This window comes from Arvicanthis niloticus, chromosome X (assembly GCF_011762505.2).
Source record: "Arvicanthis niloticus isolate mArvNil1 chromosome X, mArvNil1.pat.X, whole genome shotgun sequence".
In the NCBI taxonomy this organism is placed as follows: domain Eukaryota; kingdom Metazoa; phylum Chordata; class Mammalia; order Rodentia; family Muridae; genus Arvicanthis; species Arvicanthis niloticus.
The window spans coordinates 18,918,661-18,938,836 of record NC_047679.1 but is presented as its reverse complement, the minus strand read 5'-3'; the positions used below and the strand labels follow the sequence as shown (position 1 = coordinate 18,938,836).

The 20,176-nt window shown below is 39.8% G+C and overlaps 1 protein-coding gene across 3 annotated transcripts in view; it reads right to left on the bottom strand.

Moving 5' to 3' along the window:
• Positions 1–1,749: 1,749 nt before the first annotated feature.
• Wwc3 (WWC family member 3) overlaps positions 1,750–20,176 on the bottom strand; it is a 106,764-nt gene continuing 88,337 nt past the window's right edge. For 2 of the 3 annotated variants that reach the window (XM_076918716.1, XM_034485673.2), the window contains 12 exons: positions 16,359–16,479; positions 15,084–15,158; positions 14,143–14,229; positions 13,041–13,233; positions 12,510–12,677; positions 12,005–12,156; positions 10,442–10,607; positions 9,171–9,335; positions 7,424–7,516; positions 6,185–6,412; positions 5,599–5,726; positions 1,750–4,284 (listed from right to left, as the gene is read on the bottom strand). In XM_076918716.1, the coding sequence (XP_076774831.1) occupies positions 4,218–4,284; positions 5,599–5,726; positions 6,185–6,412; positions 7,424–7,516; positions 9,171–9,335; positions 10,442–10,607; positions 12,005–12,156; positions 12,510–12,677; positions 13,041–13,233; positions 14,143–14,229; positions 15,084–15,158; positions 16,359–16,479 (1,643 nt within the window). In that variant the 3' untranslated portion in view covers positions 1,750–4,217. The remainder of the gene's footprint in view (positions 4,285–5,598; positions 5,727–6,184; positions 6,413–7,423; positions 7,517–9,170; positions 9,336–10,441; positions 10,608–12,004; positions 12,157–12,509; positions 12,678–13,040; positions 13,234–14,142; positions 14,230–15,083; positions 15,159–16,358; positions 16,480–20,176) is intronic. The other variant, XM_076918717.1, reaches the window with a different exon arrangement.

Genomic DNA, 20,176 nt, shown 5'->3' with positions numbered 1-20,176 from the left:
GAACTGACCAACTCAAAAGTCTCAGCAATTTCCTGAAACCTACCACATGTACAAGACTACTCTCTCCTTAAGGTTATAAAAAAACAGTAAGGACTGTGCTGAGTAAAAGGTACTCTCCAACCTGTGGAGCCTGCAAGTTGTGCAGAGCATTGCAGGCTTCTAGTTTTCATGAGATGACTCCCATGCTGTGGCTAGCTTTTTAAATCACCCTTGCTTTTGTAAGTAACTTCAATAAATTTATTGGTCCACCAAGTCATATTTGGCATTATTCTCCTTTTGGCCTGTTGTTGATGAGTAAGCACTTATCCACGACTCCCCAGGAATATACCACCACACAACTACCGATTTATCAGTCATAAATTTTGTAGAGAATGTTCAATTATACCAGAGATTAATCCACTAAGTTCAGAAATTGGAAGAGTTGTAGGACTTGTGACAAATTGTGTTTGTGCAAAATCAAAGGCATAGCTACAATGAGATACCACTTTGCACCTTCAGGATTTACTGTCACTATGATGGCAAAACAAGTATTGACCAGAATGAGGAGACACTGGAGGCCTGGTGCATACTTGCTGGAGATGTAAAATGGTGCAGCTGCTTTGTAAAATATTCCAGCACACAAGGAGTCACATGACCCAGCAACCCCTCTCAGTACAATCCAAGGTGAAATGAAAACATGTCTACATAAAAACTTGAACATGAAAAAAACTCGTGAGTCATGTGCTTTAAATTGGTATATTCTATATCATATGAATTCTATTTCAAGAAAGGTATTAACAAAACCTCATATGTATAAAAATTAATGAATGGATTGATTCTATTTGGATTCTGTTCAGTTAACAACAATTCTGTTCAGAATTGTTGAACTTGGTGTTTTAATTGAAAGAGTAATTAGATGCTAAGTAATAATAACATCATTACATATGATTTTTCCTATTAACAATATATGATGAAATATTTTAAATTGAAAAAAAAGGTATATGGAACTTGCTTCAAATCAGAAGACTGAGAGTTATGAAAACACTAATGGCTTGTGTGGAAGCCAGGTGGGTATTAAGTGTGCATTTAGTTGTACAAGTCTCTCATCTTATACCTCTATTTTGTATTTTAAAATAAACATATCTGAGATGGCTATTTTTGGTTGTCAAGTTGACTACATTTGGAATTAACTAAAAACACAAATATTGTGCACACATGTGGGAGATTTTTTTTCTTAATTAAACCCTCTGAAGTAGAAAGACCCTCTTCTATTCAGGATCTTTAAGGTGGGAAGCCACACCTTTAATCTTGGCCACACCTTCTTTGGGCAGGTTATAGAGAGGACATGGAAAAAGAAGGCTGCTCTCGTTTTCTGCTTGCTCTTGCTGTCACTGGAAAATCCACCCCTTTAGTGGCATTACAGCTCACTTCTTCAGGATTCCAGCACATACTAAAGACCAGCCTTGTGGAATAGATTCTTGAAACTTCTATTCATAGGCAGTCATTGTTGGCTAGATCACAGCTTGTAAGCTATTCTAATAAATTTCCTTTCTATATATATGTAGATTCATTCTATAAGCTTTGGTTTCTCTAGAGAATCCTGATGTCTCTATTTTGTTTGGTGCTGTTGAGAATGAACCCACGTCCTTGTACATGTGAAATATGAATATGTACTCTGTCACTGAGCCACATTTCCAGCACCATTTTTGTTTATTTAAAAGTCTCTCTTAAGTTACATATCATTTTAAAAAACCAAACCACACATTTCCATTTGTTCTTAAGGCAGGTTAGTTTAATTTTATAGAAGAAATACTTTCAAATGATACAATTACACAATCAGAGAGAACAGTGACAAAACAAAGAGATGAATACTGATTATAACTTATTCCCACAACAGGTTACTTATTTCAGCAATAATCACCGAAGTCCGACAAGGCAATGATTAGATAAAGCGAAAAACCAAATTCCCTTTTTCACACGATGCTGTTTCAGAGACCCTGGTGGCAGAATTCAGGTTGTTGCAATGACCAGAGCTGCTCAGAGACAGTGGCTTTCTTTCTCACCAGGCTAAGCACATACACAAACTCACGCAGCAGATGGAAACTCCCTCCAGCTCCCTAATGCCCATATACCTTCATTTGTCTGAAGTAGGCAATATATTCCTGGCATGGCAATTTTAAGAGGTTGGCAGCTGCCAAAAGAAAGCAAGTGAGAGTGTTGGGTACCACGTCTCCTATGGCATCAAACAGTCCATGCAATGCAGTACACCAGCACACAATTCACCTTCCACATGTTGCAAAGCCAGCTGGCAGGGAGAGATTATGATGGAAAGGTATCAAACCTAGGTGCTCCTCCTCAGACTCATCCTAAAGCAGGGACTGCATGCGTTTCCTATGGAAGCAAGAGTAAGAAGACAACACTCCCCACATAAATTGGTATAAGGTAGGCAGTGATGTTTCTGAAAAATATGTCTGGGAGGTTTTTTGTAGTGGCATAGTTGGTTTCCCTCAGTTGCTCCCTAATTTGGGTTGGCAGAAAAGCTACCTCATTCCAGGTAGAGAATGGCCTGGGAAGAGCTGTCTCTGTGAGGCAGTGTTAGCCAAAGCTGGCTCTGGCTGGAGGTTAAGGTCCCAGTATTCTGCAGGCATATGGGAAAGGCCTGCTCAGCAATGCTGCTTGCTACTGGCAGTGCTCTAAGGATTGGTACCTTGGGTCTCTACCTCTATTGTAGGTTCATTCAAAAAGGAAATTGGGGATGGGGGCAAAAAAGCAAGGCTAGAAGCAGGAATGCATAGCAAGAGATGACAACTGTAAAAAAGAAGGTTTTCAGTCTTACCACCACTGACAAATTCTGTTGTCTGTGATTGGTCACATGTCAATGAAATGCTTTTAACAAAATCCATTTTTAATAAATCCAAAAATGAAAGTGGGTTATACAAGGGAAGAGGTTACAGACCGATAAGAAAGGAGACCTGATTAAAAGGAATATTTCCAAGGAGGGGAAGAAAGATCTAGGAAGAGAGTTCTGTTTTCTTTTACATTTCTTGTGATTACTTCATTTAGTCATTCAAGGCCTTAGCAAGGAAAGCACATTTACATAGAATAAATGTGTGCTAGGCAAACTCAATTGTTTGGCATTTAAAGGAATCATGGCATATTTTTATTCCATTAATTTTTTTCCCTCATGAGCTAGTTTTAAGATTCTATGAGGAATATTGGTTAGCATTCTGATTTATCTCAAATATTCCCCTGCAATGACTTGGTGGGTAAGCCATGTTACCCACAGCCCTTCTCTCCACACACAAAAAGCACCTTCAAAGGTTATGTCTCTGCCTTTAGTATCTGATGTATCCATTCTTTTCACTTTCTTTCATAAAACAGTAGGGTATCAGGAAAGCACTCCCACCCCATGTCTGTCAAGACAGCCAGAAGTGGCAAAGGTAGCTGCACATGCTTTGACAAATGTAAGCAGTGTGAACAGCCACCAGTCACCAGTGGACAGGCAGGCTGAAACCTGGGATGCCGGAGGCTCTGTTGCCAGCTTCAGACTTGTGGTAAGCACAGAAAGATGCATTAGATGACAACACAGCAATAAGGAGTTGTCAGTGCCCAGGGCACCGAACCCTACAACGCATACACAACTTGCAGAGTATGACTGAACCACTGCAGTTGATATTTTAACATAACACACAGAGAGTGAAAGTGTACAATATACATGGTAGATGCACCTATGAGAAACTGATACACGTGACAAACTCAGCACATAGTGTTTGCGTTTCAGGTGTCAGAAATACAACCGGCCCCAAGTTCCATTCTACTGCATGACAAATACTGAAGAACAAAATTTCAGTCTTAAAATATACCTTAATGTCAGTATTTTCCTTCAAGGAAAAAAGTACTATAAATAAATTACAATACAGTGAATTTGCCTGAACTCACTTCGTTTCTGTCTTCCAGCCTTTAAGTCAAATAAAATAGTGTAAAAACTATACACTCTTAACATGATAGTTGATCTTTTATAAAATAACCTGTCTTCAGAGATGTCGATTTCACAACAAGGAAAAACCAAGCCCTGTTGCCGTCACTATTATAAAATATATATGTATAGATATATGTTTTTTACAAAATGTGTATATTAATAGCTTTGCACAAATATTTTAAAGACAAATTTAGCTAATCTAAGAACTTCATGAAAATAAAACAGGCAGATAAATACTTCATGTGCACAATGCACTACATCAAACATCATCAGCTGGGAGAGGAGGTATGTTAATCCTTGGTCTTGTAAAAAATGCTATCTTCTCCCTAGAATTAGAAAGAATTATATGTTAGAAGTAGATCTAAAAGAGCTATAGATGCAGCTCAGTGGGAGAGTAAATGTCTAGTTTATGTAAGGCTCTAGAATCAATCCCCAGCTGCAGGAGCTGAATTAAAATTGCCAGTGACAACTGTTTGTAGGAAGCCCTGTAGTGTACTTATCTATGGTAGCTAAAATACTTACTTGTATATGGTAGGTACGAAAAATACTTGTTTTATCAAGAAATATGTGTGAATGAACAATCATAACTGAAGGCAGAGTGTTATACAACTTAATGTTAATTATGGCAAGGATATGAATATTAAAGATTTCAAAACATTAATGGTGAAAGTCAAACGTGTGGTATTTAGCAATAAAAAGAATTGACATGGGTAGATGCTACAATGTGTATGACCTTCAGAAGCATGATGCTAAATGCAATGAAGAAGACACAGAAAACTACATGTTGTATGATTCCATTAATAGGAAATAGCCAGGAGGCAAATACAGAGAGTGGGGTCACACAGATCGCTGATTGGCAGAACCCAAGGACAAGGTGGGCTTGACCATCAAGTGGGTATGAGGCACTTTCCTTTGGAGATGATGACAGTATTTGCAAATGAAATGCAGGGAGTAGAAGCATGACATTATCGATGCAGCAAATGTTATTGACATGCTTGTTTTAAATGCACTAGTTTTATGCTTTCTAAATTCTATTGTAATCTTTCACAGCCACAGAGACTATAGATATAACAATGCAATTAATTCTCCCCTTAATTCTTTTTCAGCTTGTGCAGATAGACCTAATCTATGCAATACTGACTCTAACATAGGAAAGTAGATAATGACAATGAGAAAGGCTTGATTCTTGTGACAGCAAGTCGATGATGCTCAACTATATGATACACATCCATTGCAGGTTGTAGATTTCACGTCAATTGAAATTTAATTTCAAAGGAAATGTGACAAGAATGTGTAGTATGTAAATCAGTTACCTATTGTAGCAAATGTTTAGAAAGCAGCCTCTGGTTACAAAATAGAAAACATGGGTAAATTAAAGATAAAGCGTGTTCAAATAGGCTAACAAAGCATGGAGCACTGTGGAATATTTTAATTTTAAACAACCAACTTCTATATTATGATCACAGGTGGCATGAAAAAGTATAAAAATATAAACATCAGATGAAAACATCAAAATGCTACTAGTGGCAGGAGATGCTATTTTCAGTAGATTCCTGGTGACTGTACTTTTTCTATTAACCCAGGAAAGCAGTGAGCAGTAGTACTCTTGGGCACAGGGTCCATCCACACTTCACACTTACCTAAATGTCTGTACTTGGATTGGCTCCTTGTGGTTCTGTCCTCGCAGCTGGTAGATCTCTTTGGAAGCCTTCTTCAGCATCTTCTCAGCTACTTGTTCCTGATGGTAGTCAAGTTTGGTCTGTCTTGTCTGTGACAGAAACATTTGATGAGCATGACTTTTTACTGCTACTTTAAAAAAAAATAATGAATAAGTTTGCTCCAATCCCTGGGGTCCAGAAGATTTATTATCAGCCACAGAAATCCAAAAGGCAGGCCTTCCCCATCTGTGTCCACAGAGAAAATCTCTACAGAGGTGGCTGGGGTAGCTAGAGCCAGGCCTGGCTGAATGTGGCCTTAGGGCATTCTCCATACAAGGGAAGGAGGACCTTGGTGCCCCTCACTCTCCCTGAAGAACCTTTCATTGTCTACTGGTGCCACCACAAATGTGCATAGTAGAGGAAAATTTCATAAAACAAGCGCCAGGGTCTGTACTATTACTATATCATTATAGGAACACTCATAACTAGAGATCAGGGTGGCAATCATGGATAAGCAATAGCTGGGGAATTCTAGAGGGAGTTCAGAGCAGGCCCTTGACTTTCTTACCTGCCTCTCCGCTTCCTTCAGTAGGCTGCGGAACCGCTCATCTCGGAGCACCCAGTGTGGGAGGTCAGTCTGGCCCCGAAGCTGGGCATCTTCCAGACGTTGCCTCAGCTCCCGGAGGGTGCCAATCTCCTCATTCAGCTGCCTCTGCCTAGTCCTCGAGGCCTGGAGGTCCAGCTCCAGGTCGAGAGAGGTGCGGGCCATCAGCTCAGCCAGGGATGACCTGCAAGACTGTAGAAAGCAGGCAGGGGACACCAGTGAGCATGCAACCAGCTTGGGCTGGCACCAGCTCCATCTTCTGGAAGGTTCTTCCACAATTAGCAGGAGATGGCTGTGGTACAAGTATTTCTCTAAGCCTGACCTATTCCATATCCATATTTAAAAACACCAGATTCTGGCAAGACTAAATTTCTACTGCAATATCAAAAAGAGAATATATATATATATATTATATATATATTATATATATATATAATATATATATATATACTTTTTTTTTTTACTTTAAAAGTTGTAGTTTGTAACATAGGAGGTAAGTCCCTGTCTTTTCTGGGCAAGCACCTTCTGGAATAGATATTTTTTTTTAAAAAATTCAAGATTAACATGTGATGTTGGTACTCAGATTTGTTGCAGATTGGGGTCTAAGAAAGCGCACATACACACACACGGTTAGCCAGCAAAGGCAATGAAAACTATAGAAGCATGCCATATGTCAAAAAACTCACATATCGAGGCTACAGAGATGTTAAGTGCTTAACACCATGCAAAGAACTTGAGTTCGGTGCCCAGAACCCATGACAAGTGGCTTACAACTGTCTGTAACGCCCTCCCTGGGGGATCAAGCACCATTTTCAGGAATCCACAGGTATCTGTATTCACATGTACACATATTCCCATATGTATATCACATTTAAAATTAAAAATAAAGCATAAAAGAGAAGCCTAAATTTGCCAAGCTATATATACTCTCCTATCTAAAAGGAAAAAAAAAAATAAAATCACGTAGAAACAATTATCCATTTAATACACGTAAGAATACAATGATCACAAATGATATAAAATCATCTCAAGACATGCTAATAGAATTATGACACTATTGCACTTTCTAAAGAAGTTATAAGGAAATAAAGTCTTTTAATTAATGTGGCCTTAAGTATTTCCTAAAATAATACCTTTATAAAGAAAAACATACAAATAAACACAAGCTGTTATAGATTCCATATTAGTTTCTGTAGCACACACCTGTTTATAGCGAAGGGTTCGTCTTTCCAAAGTATTTCGTATAAAATGGGACTTTCTGGGCAGTGTTGAACTGTCACTGTCACTACGATAAAGCTGCACCAAAAAGAATATCCAGAAACAATTTGTTAGACGTTTCCTATTCAATATATGTGAATTCAAAAGGGATTTTTCCCCCAGGCATTTAAAACACATTAAAACTTTCTGTTGATGCTTTTACCAGGTCTTTGGACCTACAGAAGAGTTTTAAGGGAAAAAAAAAAGACAAAATCAAAACAAACAAATCTGCCAACCTGGTCTTTTTTCATGCTCATCAACTTAACCACATGGACTTTCTACACTGATCAAATCAATCATAATTGTGTGCTATCCACACCAACTACAATTTAATATTAAGTAAGCTGCTTATGAAAGCAGGTACTGTCTTTAGCATGTTTCACTGTTTAGCAATCATTCACATTGCTATTTATTTCTGGTTTTAGTAAAATGGCTTTTTGGAAAAAGAGACTCATTCCGGGTAAAAGGACAAGCCAACATTCACCAAGCGCTCCTGTGCCAGTCAAGGGCAAGGTGTGGTTTTAAAGAGGAAAATAAAGAACACTTCTTTATGGGAGCCACTACAAATTTCATGTGGTGGTGGATCAATGGTTGTCTGTGTGAGTGCCCAAGTCTTGCCTTCCCAGCCTTATTTTTTGTACCAGTTTACAGGAGATATTCAGGAAACACAGTGGCATGGAAGCTTACTTGCCCTGTGGTCATACTAACATGCGCATAAACAGCAAAGCTTCTAACACCATTACTAATAAATGCAGTCTTTTATGCTGGTGCACATAGCTCAACTGAGCAGCTGCCAGACTTCCTCTAAGCAGAAAACTTTGTCCTACTACTCTCCTATTGTCAAAGAACATCTGAATCTGCTCCATGGCAGAGTTACCAGAGCATAGACTAAAAAGGGACCATGAGAATGGGATTCAGATGAGTATGTCCAACCATCCATATAGGCATCATGACCATTTTCCCTTCAAAACCATTTCACTATCCAGGTCAGTGATATTATCACCTTGGTACTGTCTGATCAGCTCAAATTCACTGACCCCCCTTCAATGACTACAGTACTTTGGACCTCCAAGCCACCTACTTATGGGTTCTCAGTCTCATGTGCACATTAGAATTTCCAAAAGTTCTAATTTTCAGGTCCCACTCGTGACCAGTGACAAGTTTCTAGGAGTGGGACCTGGGTGCCAATATTTAGTGAAGTCTTTCAATGAGATTTGACTATGAATCTCCATCATTCCCCAGAGGGTATAAATTTTCATGTAGATAAATTGGAACAAATTCCTTAGAGCCTACAGATTCAAATAGGGTGGTACCTTAGGGACTTCTGAGGATGAAGAGAACAGGTGAGTACAACCTATAGATTTCTATCCAACTCAAGACAATCCCCATTTTGACTTGCTGTTGCTCAAAATATTTGGCCTGCCTCCTGATTATGAGATAGGGAATACAGAACACTGAAAAATCTGTAGGAAGTAGAATTTAGAGGAAATCCATAATTCAGCAGGCTCAGAGCCAAGTGGCAAGCTGAGTGCCTGGTGCTCATTTTACCTCCACTCATATATGGTGCTCATTTATTCATTGGTACGGCTAGTGAGAACATACATATTTTTATCAGAGATAGTGAAAATGAGAACATAGCAAAGAGAAAGAAAAAGAAAATGTTGCACACAAGGGTAAAGGAGTTTCAACTCACTCTGCAAACATACTGGCTCCTTGCCCCTGGTGAGAAGGTCTGTGAGCGCACAATGGTGCTACTGCGGACAAAAGGAGAGCCACGGGCACGGCGGCTAGGCCATTCCTTTCGAACACCCACTGCTTCCTCCAAGTAAAGGTCTTCTGTGGTGGTTTCCTTGTCAACCTAGATAGTAGGCTTATTGTTACCCTGACTTCCTCATAGCACAAACGATACAGTTAGTGTGAACAACCTCCTCTTCAGAGTTTCTTCCTATTGCTCTACCTGCCCTTTTATACCTACCACCCATAAGCAGCATTGCTGGAACTAGAGTAGTTCATTTTCTCCCTCCCTACGCCTAGCAGTTCTCTTTTTCTAGTTTCAGAGATAGACAGGGTCTTGCTATGCAGCTCAGGCTGGCCTAAAACTCATTATATAGTCCATGCTTGTCTTGAACTTGAGGCAATCTTCCTCCCTTACCTTCCCAAGAGGTAGGATGAGAAGAGTGAGCCAGCAGAAGGCTTTGAAGAACTGCCATGACATTTTCCATAGCAATTATACCATCTCACAACCCTATCCTTTCCAAAATATAAGGGTAAATAAAGTTAAAAGTGTGTGGGGGGGGGCATCAATCTAGCCTCCCCAGCCACTCTTTTGGTAGCTGCTACTTTTCAAGCTTGTAAACCATAGAATAGCAGCAATTCTTGGAGACCTTGTCTAAAACAAGTACTCTAATCTGCTGTACAAGCTGAAGACTAAGAAGCTGCCTGGGGGGAAAGTTCATACATGCTGCTTCAGAGACCATGGTGGTAGCATATTTTGGTATACTGAATAGTTAGAACAAAAACATTTCTGTGAGATGTAGATACAATGTCAACTGGTCAAAAGTTATTTGTTCCTGAAGATGGGAAGGGATCACCATAGAATGGTGTCTTTAAGACTCCATTTTTAAAGTCAGAGCTGTACTTTTCTTATAATCTACAGGTGACAGACACTTCTGTAGGACCTGCTGAGTCTACATCTTAGGCAATTGTACACAGTTCAGCATTTACATATTACCTTCAAATGCCACACAACTCCACACCCTCTAGCACCCACAAGACATGGCTATTACTGAGTGTACATTCTACTCCTACATGGGAGAACATCAGTCTAGCTTCCTGCAGTACACTTGCCACTCATCTATCCTGCCCCTCACACTTCCCATAATAGGTATGGGGACATATCCTTTCTCCTTCTAGGATTGGCCAGGTACTAGATATTCAAAGGCCCTATTGACACTTTTTACTTACCTTAAGTGGCAGGGGTTGAAGTTTCTCAGGGTTGTAAGAATCTGCCTGGCCAGTAACCACATGCCCATGGATAGAGTCCACACCAATGTAACAGGAGTTTGGATATTGGGGGCTGGTCTGGGTGCAGTTGCTACAGCCACTATCAACTGAGTCAGCCTGCCAACTCCTAAAGGTAAATATTGAAACATCCCATGACAAACTCATCAGAGATGATACTTCTCATAGCTGTTTTCAGAACAGACTACCAGAAAGAGCAAGGAAAACCTGTTTCATTTCAATGACTAAAGACAGCTGCTGTTCTCATAAAGTAGGAGTATTTCTGTTTTCTAAGGAAGACAGTACTTCAAGACCTTTCATTAATAGTTTTATCTTTCCCTATCACCTAATCTGAGCCACTTAAGGTAACAAAAACTCTATTAGAAAACCCCTCCCACCTTGCTGTCTAACCATGAACAACATAGCATGCCTTATTCCCCTGCCAGGTGCTCAAAAAGTACATTTCTGTTTAAACTAAATTCAGGGAAAAACATGGGAAGAAACAGCAAGCTTCACAAAGACAATACTTATTTTGGAAACCTGTGGAAGAGATTCAACATGTAAATGACCCCCTAGAGGATCAGACAAGCCACTTCACCAGATGTGCTCATTCACCTGAATCATTCATCCATTTCCCATAGGCCTCTATTGGCAAGGAGTCACTGATAGGCCACTTCAAGCAGCAGTGGCTAGAAATGCTGCTTGGTTATGTGATTATATGCCTATATTGAGGATGTGTCCAGAAGGATGCAGGACACAATGGAATTGTGTTTGAATGTGGTCAGAGGGAAGGAGGAATGGGAGTGACTGCTTGTATGCATGGGGGTCTTTTTGTTTACTGAATGTTCTCCACAGCTGATGTTGGTAAGAATGGCATACTATAATTATACCCCAAACTAGTGAGTTGTACAGTGTAAATGCAGATTGCTTAAATTTCTATAAGGTGGGTTTTAACAACAACAACAACAACAGTAACAATAGGACTATAGCTCAGGAATATGGCTCAGTGGCAGAATGCCTGCCCAGAATGTACAAAGCCACAGGTTTAATTCCCAGTACCCTAAGAGAAATGAAGCAAACACAACACAACAAAAAACTGAAGGGAACTTTGAGTCAGGTATGGTGGCATATGCCTATAATGCTAGCACTCAAAAAGCTAAGGCAAGAGAACTCCAAAGCCACCTTAGGCTAAGCACATCTCCATAAGCCAAAATGTTCAGGGGAGTCCTGAAAAGAAATTCTGGAAATAAAGGAAGAGGACTATGCACAGAAGTCTGGGTAATTCTCTTATTCATATCACCATGATAACCCCCACCTGAGCAATGGTATGGTAGCACCACCTAGCATGTTCTAGAGAGGCAAAGAGGAGGAAATTCATTTGTATTAGAAACACTCCCCTGAGAGCCATGCTGACTGGCACTGGGCAGGCTAGCCTATCTGCAGTAACTTCACTTCACCTCCCTGAGATATTGTACTGAGTTCTGCCTCTTCATGCAGCCTTAAGAGGGCAGAGGACTAGGAACTCACCTCTCAGATACAGCCTCGCCTTGTTCTTCCTTACGCTCCATCTCCAGGATCTCCTCCTCAGTATATTCCAGCTTCACACGCTCCTCAGCCAGCTCTCTCTCCACAGCTCGTAGCTGTGCTGTGGTTCTGGCCAGCAGCACTGTCACTGCATCCTGAAGGAGGAAAGGATGCTTCTTAGAACCAGCGTAAACTCTTGGCCACACAGGAGAACAGACTCTACCTTTCACAGTACCACACTATTCATCCTGGGCTTATAGCTGTGCCTACAAATTTGCACAAAATAGTGATCATGAACATGTTTGCATTAAAATTCATTTTCAGGAAGTAGTCGTCTCTATTGCTATGTTCACATCTGATTCCTTCCCCTGAAACTCCTTCACTGATAACTCATGCCGACTTGTAATCTACAAGAATTCTTCTTAGAAATGAGTACCTGTAACAAAGCCGGTCTCAAAGTAAAGAAAATAGCTATAGAAGATTGGCTCCTTGAGCCAGGGCTATGTACCGTCTTTCCGGAGCTGGCATTCGTGGTTTCCCGTGTGGTACTCTCCATAACTCGCATAGGCTCTTTTGGCCTAGGTGGCTCAGGGCTGGCAAAGACCTGCACAGGATACCAGTGCAGCTGCATTTCACTTGAACTGTCACAGTCGGCCAAGTTTATCTGAGCAATGCCCTGCATGGGTGTTAAAAGTAAAAGCCAGAACCAGTTATTAATAATTTTCTTCTATAAATATTGTCCTTCAAGATATCAAATTTGACTGCCAGAACCCACATATGCACTATAGCATGTACACCCTCACCCCTATATGCATCCCTCCCTCCATCACATATATACATATATATGAATACACACAAACACACACACATATACAAAACATAAATGAGTAAGTTTAAGAAAGGAATTAAAGATAAAATTAGGAACAAAGAAAATATAGAGGAAGAGAGATAGACGATGGAGTCATAAAACAAGGAGAAGGAAAAAAGAAAATGAGAGGAGAGCACCCTGAGTGATCAGAGGCCATACTGCTACACATACCAGCAGTTCTTCCTGTAGCTGAGGATTCACTGAACACACGTATAACTGCAGAGATTTCAATGTCAACATGCTGGAATGCACAGGGATTCTAAACACTTCATTAAACACCAATGGAGCTTGGAATTCCAGAGACTTGGAGCAGTAGGTGTTGGGAGTGCCAGAGTCCAGTGGGGGCAAGTACACGCGGATATGGCTAGAAACAGAGGAAGGAAACATATTGGTAGGCAGCATGAGCTAACATGGTTCCCACTTTTTAGGTCCAAAGGACTAATGTATCTCTGTAGATTGGATGGAGCATGCCTGACTGGCTAAGACTTGAGGTTTTGAAGTCTAGGTGGAAAACTGTTTCAGCAAGAGTTCTCCTGCCCTCTCCTCCCAGTTCTAGCATCCACAGAGGTACAGTCTGTTTTCTGTTCCTTCTGCCCCCTAGCCTGGAACTTAGCAAATAGTTGAGAGGCCTGAAATACTTGTGATGACTGTTGTGAGTATCACCTGGAGAGCTGAATCCCAATATGGATCTTCATGTTTACAAAGCTAGTTCACAAGGAATGTATGGGGTTAACTACCTTAGATTTGAATGGACCATTATTGGCAGTTACCTACCTTAGGGAGACCCTCCATGAGCACCCACCTAGGGTCACAGAGTACAGAGAGGCAGGAATTCTGCCACTGAGGACAAGAGCACTAGCTGTCTGACAAATGGTCCCAATTCACATTTTCTACTCCTCTCCTTAGCCAAGGACTCCTAGTCTCAGGCTTCTTAATACACATCATAGGATCATAGAGTGGAATGGGCTTGCACTAGCACCACAGGGTAATCCTTAATATTGCCAATGACAGGCCCTTCCTTGACAGCAATACGGTACACCAAATGCCTCACTTAATTAAGCTCTTTTAAATATATATATATATATATATATATATATATATATATATATATTCCCTACTCTTTTATTGCATATTCAAGCTCCCAAACTGCTTTTCTGCTCTCTAGTCTGCTGAGCAGAATAGACAATGAGCTATAACATGCAGAGTTCAAAATCCAGAGGAAGGACATCACTAGCTGTATATCACCTCCACGCCTCCAATATCAGGAACTTACATTTTGCAGTCTTCCTTCATCACTAGCCCAGCAAGGTTCCTCAGTTGCAACACGTGTACAAGAAGATATTCATTGGTACTATCATGCCTAGAAAATAAAGCTCAAATTTATGGACTATAAATTCCCCCATGGAGGAAATGGCCCTGTGATTCAACTCTAATAGTGGCTACTGTCTGAGGGGTATTTTACATTATCTTACCCCTAAGGGACATTGGTAATATGTCAAAGAATTTTTATTATGAAAACTGGAACAAGAGTGTCAAGGACAAAACTGAATACCATACAGTGCACAAGATGGGGACACCATAGCAAAAAATGACCTGATTCTAAAAGTCAACAGTATGAGAACTAAGAAAACTGAACCAGAATAACAAGTATGGGCAGACCAAAACTACAGAGACCTAAAAATCCTGTGCTGCCAATACAAACATCATGGCACCTGCTTTTACTGAAACTGTAGCTTCAAGTGCCATTGTTACAGATCATTGGATGACTCACTCTGGGGATAAAGGAATGGACCCTGCTATCTGTACCATGGAGAATACTTCCAGCATAAATATGGAAATATGCCCCTAAGATCTTGGGTTTGATGAGAGTTTGAGTATCCCACCTTTCTGACTCCCAAGTCTAAGCTAATAGTCCTCAGCTGTGGTATCTGTGATGAAAGACAGAAGTGCAGTCATGTTTCTCTTTCCCTCTTACCTTCTACCCTTGTCAACTCATCTGAGACAAAAGAAAGACAGGAGCTAACAAGAATGGGGAACCAATGCCTAGGTCATATGGTCTCTCTATCCCTCTGCACCTGTCCATGAAAATGCATCTACAGGGCATCTTTAAGGCTGAAGACATGACTAGGAGTATCAAAGCTGGTAGAATATCACCCACGCAGGCCTCATTCCACAGGGCATCCTGAAGAACAGGAAGTTGGCTTCTATACTCACAGATATCCCACATAGATTTGGGGCTCATTGTTTCCATATGTGTCTCCAAAAGCAGACTCTTCAGTATCTTCATTTCTAAACATAATGGTAGGAAAATTCAAAAAGGACCTCATCAATGTAGGTATGTACAAGGTCTCTCCTGCTCAGGGTGTCTCTTACTGAGAAGAATTTTATCAAGTATGTATGTTCATTAAGGAGCTCAAAAGGCATAGCTGGTCCCAGGATCCATCATGGGTTATCTCATCAGTACCTGCCCACAAACTTCTTCCTTTTTATCACTCCCTTGCCTTAAAAAAAGACTTATTTTTATTTTATGTATGTAAGTGTTTTCCTGATTGTAAGTATGCACACTATACATATGTAGTGGCCATGGAGGCCAGAAGAGGGTATTGGAACTCTGGAAATGGAGGAACAAATGATTGTGAGCTGCCATGTTGGTACTGGGAACTAATATCAGGTCCCCTGCAAGATCATCATGTATTCTTAACCACTGAGCCATCTCTCCAACCTACCTCTCTATTTTTAGACAGAGTATTGCTATCTTAGCCCAGGTTGGACTGAAACTCACTTTATATAGCTCAAGATTGGCTCAAATTTGTGGCATTTTTTTTCTGTCTCAGCTTCCACAATATCAAAATTATAGGTATGAACTACAGCTACAGCTGTCTTTGTGTGTCTGTGTGTGTCTGTGTTGTTCTGGGGTTTTGCTTTGTCTTAGAAAATAATTGCATACATTTTGAAATCCATGTGACACACTAAATGCAGTTTTCAAAAAGTGAACTTTTAAAAAAGACTTTGCACTGACTAAAATGTCTTTACAGATTCTTAAGATTTACAACTGTACAAATATACAATGACAACAAAGACAGTTAATCAAAATGAACTACCTAATTCCTAAAGGCTCTGTTTTGTTTTGACCACAAGGAGCTCCCTGTAGCTAAAGAGGAAGGAAAGACTTCACTGCTACGAATGTAGGTCCCTTGCATGCACTCTGCATAGTTGCTCTTTTTCAGCTCTGCTGGTCAGGACTAGGAGGAGAAAAGCCATTCCAGAAGAACATAATAAGAGCCAGCCTCCAAATACAAGCCAGAAGTGTTTTCTCCACAGGCTTCTAAGACCCAACCTTCCAAAGATTAAAGGAGATAGAAAAATATGCATGGAGCCATAAACAAAGTTTAGAATCTAATTATTTCCATATAGATTCTTGGTGTGCATACCAATAATGCTCTGGCAAGTGTACTTAGGTACAAGGAAACAAGATGATCAGCTCCTAACCTTTTGGTTAGAGGTTCAAAAACCCCACTGTCACTGGCAAGCGAGTAATCTGACAGGCATGCAGAAACACGGCGGGCTCTTCTCTCCAACCTCTTGGCGCTGTCTTCCCGTAGGGTCACTGCTGCAAATAAGGGAGACACCTGGGTCAGAAGGTGATAGCACAGGAGGCCAGGACATCTATGGCAGAGTGCTGAAAAGTCACTAAGTGCTCCAGAGACAAGCCATAGCATGTTCATGCAGATAGACATTGTGCATGATTGTCTTTAATATTGAAAACCACAAGCAAAAACAAAGCAACAGACTTCTGGGTACTACTTCTTGCTTTGCTTCTTTGTTTTTAAGGTAGAGGCTCACTATGTAATCCTGGCTCTTTGAAATTGAAATGTTTCTTATCCTCCTGCGTGCTGGGATTACCATATGCACCATTATGGCTGACACACATAAGCCAGAGGTGACACTGGTATCTTTTCTTACCTGTCTAAAAATACATTTGGACTCATACATCTTGTATTTCCCCTTTTATGGTGAGCACATACTGAATAAGATGACAGAGGTGGGAAAGTCCTAAAAGACTCTGGGAGGGGAAAGCTACAAGGAGAGGGGAGAGGAGACTGGGGAGAAACAGAATCACAAATACAGTTTGTTCAAATTTATCATAATCTTATGTAATATACTATATGCTGATTGATTAAAATGTACAAATAATTTAAAAATAAAAGAAAGACACTCAGGCTCAAGAGAACAGCAGCTACACTGAGGTATTATTTTTCACTTTCCTTCTTTATGCTGTTTGGTATTCTCCATATTTTAGACAATAAACCTATTTGATGTTGCTCCTAAAATCACTTTTTAAAATTATCCAAATATATCTTTACAATGCTCTTCAAATGAAAAACATAGATCCATCCTTTGAAAACAGTCTTGGAGACCTGTGGCTTTCACAAGAACTGACATCTCTCTGTTGATCTCACTGTAGAAGCCTTTTCAGATATCCTAGACTAGACTGTTTTCTGGAATTGCTTTTCTGGATCAGAATGCTAACATTACTCAGTATTTGATTTTTTACCTTTTGTATCTACCTTTAAGAGCCCAAAATAATCATTGATATTTTCTTACCTAGTTTATCCCTTTCTTTCATTGAAATGAGTTCCTTTAAACAAAATCAATACAAACATACTCAATCTTTTTATGATACATGTGGTTATATTTGTAGGAACCTATGTTTTACAGGGGGCATGCTTTGTTAAAATACAGGATAAATATAATGCCCCAAGCTAAGCACTACTTGGACTTCATGTTGCCACTTGCTAATAATACAGGTATCTCTGTGGTCTCTCTGCTTCTCTTTGGCTATACTAGTTCCATAAACTGAAAACTTGAAATTCTGAACTAAGGGAAAGGATGATGCCAATGATAACTCAGCCATTTCTTTTTAACCAATTTATTACCCATACCAACTAAACCCAAGCATATTAAACAGTTAAGGCCTTTGATCTCCCAGTGTCAACTGGAAACAAAAGCTAGCCTTTCAGTGAGTCATCTGTAGTACCAACTATGGGGGTAAGCTACTTCTGCCTTCATCAGCCAAGGACAGAAGCATGCTTTATCCTGAAGTAACTAAAGGTATAAAACTTTCAAACTGTAAGTAGAACTCCAATGCCCTGCTCTTGTTTTTGTTCCTGTCTCATGAAATGACCCAAACCCCAACTGCATGTGGAATCTTTTGGGATCTGAACCTGTATATTACATTATTATAATATATTATTATTATTATTATTATTATTATTATTATTATATTACCTGTTTCCACTCTCTAGCCTGACACCTATCAAAGACATTTCCTCCAACCAGCTCGAATTCCTTTGAAGAAACAGTGCTAGGTAACAATCATCCCACTTCCACAGTCCTATCTTATAGTTAAGCTCTGACCACTTTTTTTTTCATCATTACAATGGAAGCCCATTCAGAGAGGATGGACACTAAAAGTTCAGATGGAGTCACTGAATTCACAGAGCAACAGGGAGTAATGTCCCTTGAATAACAAAGGACACAGCAATGTTCATACTATATACTCAAAACTCCAGGACTTCAAGACTGACTTGAGAAGTAGTGCAAATGATACAGGGAACAGAAAATCTACTACACATTTATTGAAAAACAAAGCAAACAAAACCACACTGCTTTTTCTTTATTAAAATAAACAGACACTAAAACCAAGGAACATACTAAACATTGCTTGATAAGAAGGGGGGGGGACTGAACATCAATAGCCAAAGCTGCCAACTGGTATATTAAAATAATGAATGCTGTTACATTTTGGATAAAAATACATGTAGGAAATAAATAGTGAAAGCTTTTTTTAAAAAAAAGTTCTGACATGATTATTAAGAATAACAGCAGTGAAATAATAATGGTAATGACAACCAATAAGCTACCACCTCCCAGCCATCCTAAGCATGAAGTCACTGTCAAAGTTTTGCCCACAGCCTGAGCAACAAAGGAGGATAACATGAATACCAAGACCACTTACAGTAAACGTTTCTGTGGAGCAGCATGAGAAGAGATAAAAACATCACAGAGTGAAAACTATAAGATTTTAGCTGATAATTTAAAACAGGGTACGGATAATACAACCATCAATTTATTTAGACAGTAAATGCAAAAGAATTTTATGGATTTTGTTACCATAGACTAATCAGTAAGTTAAAAAAAAAAAAAAAGGAAAAGTATCTCGAAATCAGGATACATTTATCTTTAAAAATCCAGGCAAGACAAAACTGTAGCAAAAAATTGTTTAGAAATGTCCCAAATGATAGTCTACTCTTGGTCTTGCCATCTGTCCATCTGACTACCTTAAGATATGGGGAAGAATCACTGCCTTCTAGCTTGGGCAATTTAGATTTTTATCTTAGTAAAATTCTACCTTACTAAAACTTGCTTGAAGGCCAAACAGATTTACAGACCAAGGCTGAAAATTGAGGGGATTGCATAACGCCAAGCACCACTAGGCAATGGGTTGAGGGGGAATCTGATAAGCATGAAGCAATGCTCTGCTAACTCTAGGATCTGCAGCTGCCAAAGCACACGCAAAGCCAAGGAGTCCCCAGGTGTTTAGGCTTAACATCAGCTCCCCTGCTTAGGATTCTGGGATCACCTACCAGGATCCAGGAACTGAGTCTGTCAATGATTTCAAATTCCTCAAGACACAAGTCAACTAACAGTGCCATCTATGAATCTACCACCAGGTGGCAGGCCTTAAATGCAGATGAAGCAAAAATCACTCCCAGTCTAAATTGTTGAAACTTATAACAATCAATGTCTTCCATAGAAGAAAAAAAAAAACTAAAGAAATTAGGATCAGAAATTAATTCAGCTCTTTTCCCTCCAAACCTGTCTTTGCCCTGGCCCAGAAGGCCCTCAAACAGACTTTCTCCATAAGCAAACTAATATTCTTGAATTTCAAACTTTAAAGGGAAATTAATAAGGGGAGGGGGTGGGGGGACTAGAAGAACAATGGGATTATGTCATTTCATTTATGTTGAAAAGCATGAGTATGGATCGATAAACCTGTAATTGTAAAGAAGAATAAAGTGAATGAAGGTTACCTGGATGTGTGAGTTACAGAAACAATGTTTCAGGGGACATACAAGTATGTTTGCAACCATAGGGTAAGACACTGAAATAACAGAGATGTCCAAAGTCAAGGGCTAACCCAAAACGTAATGATCTCCAGGTAATCACTATTGCTAGCAGATAATGCTAGCAGATAATGCTATATCGGAAAATGCTAGCAGAAAGCTATATCAGAGATAAGCTAA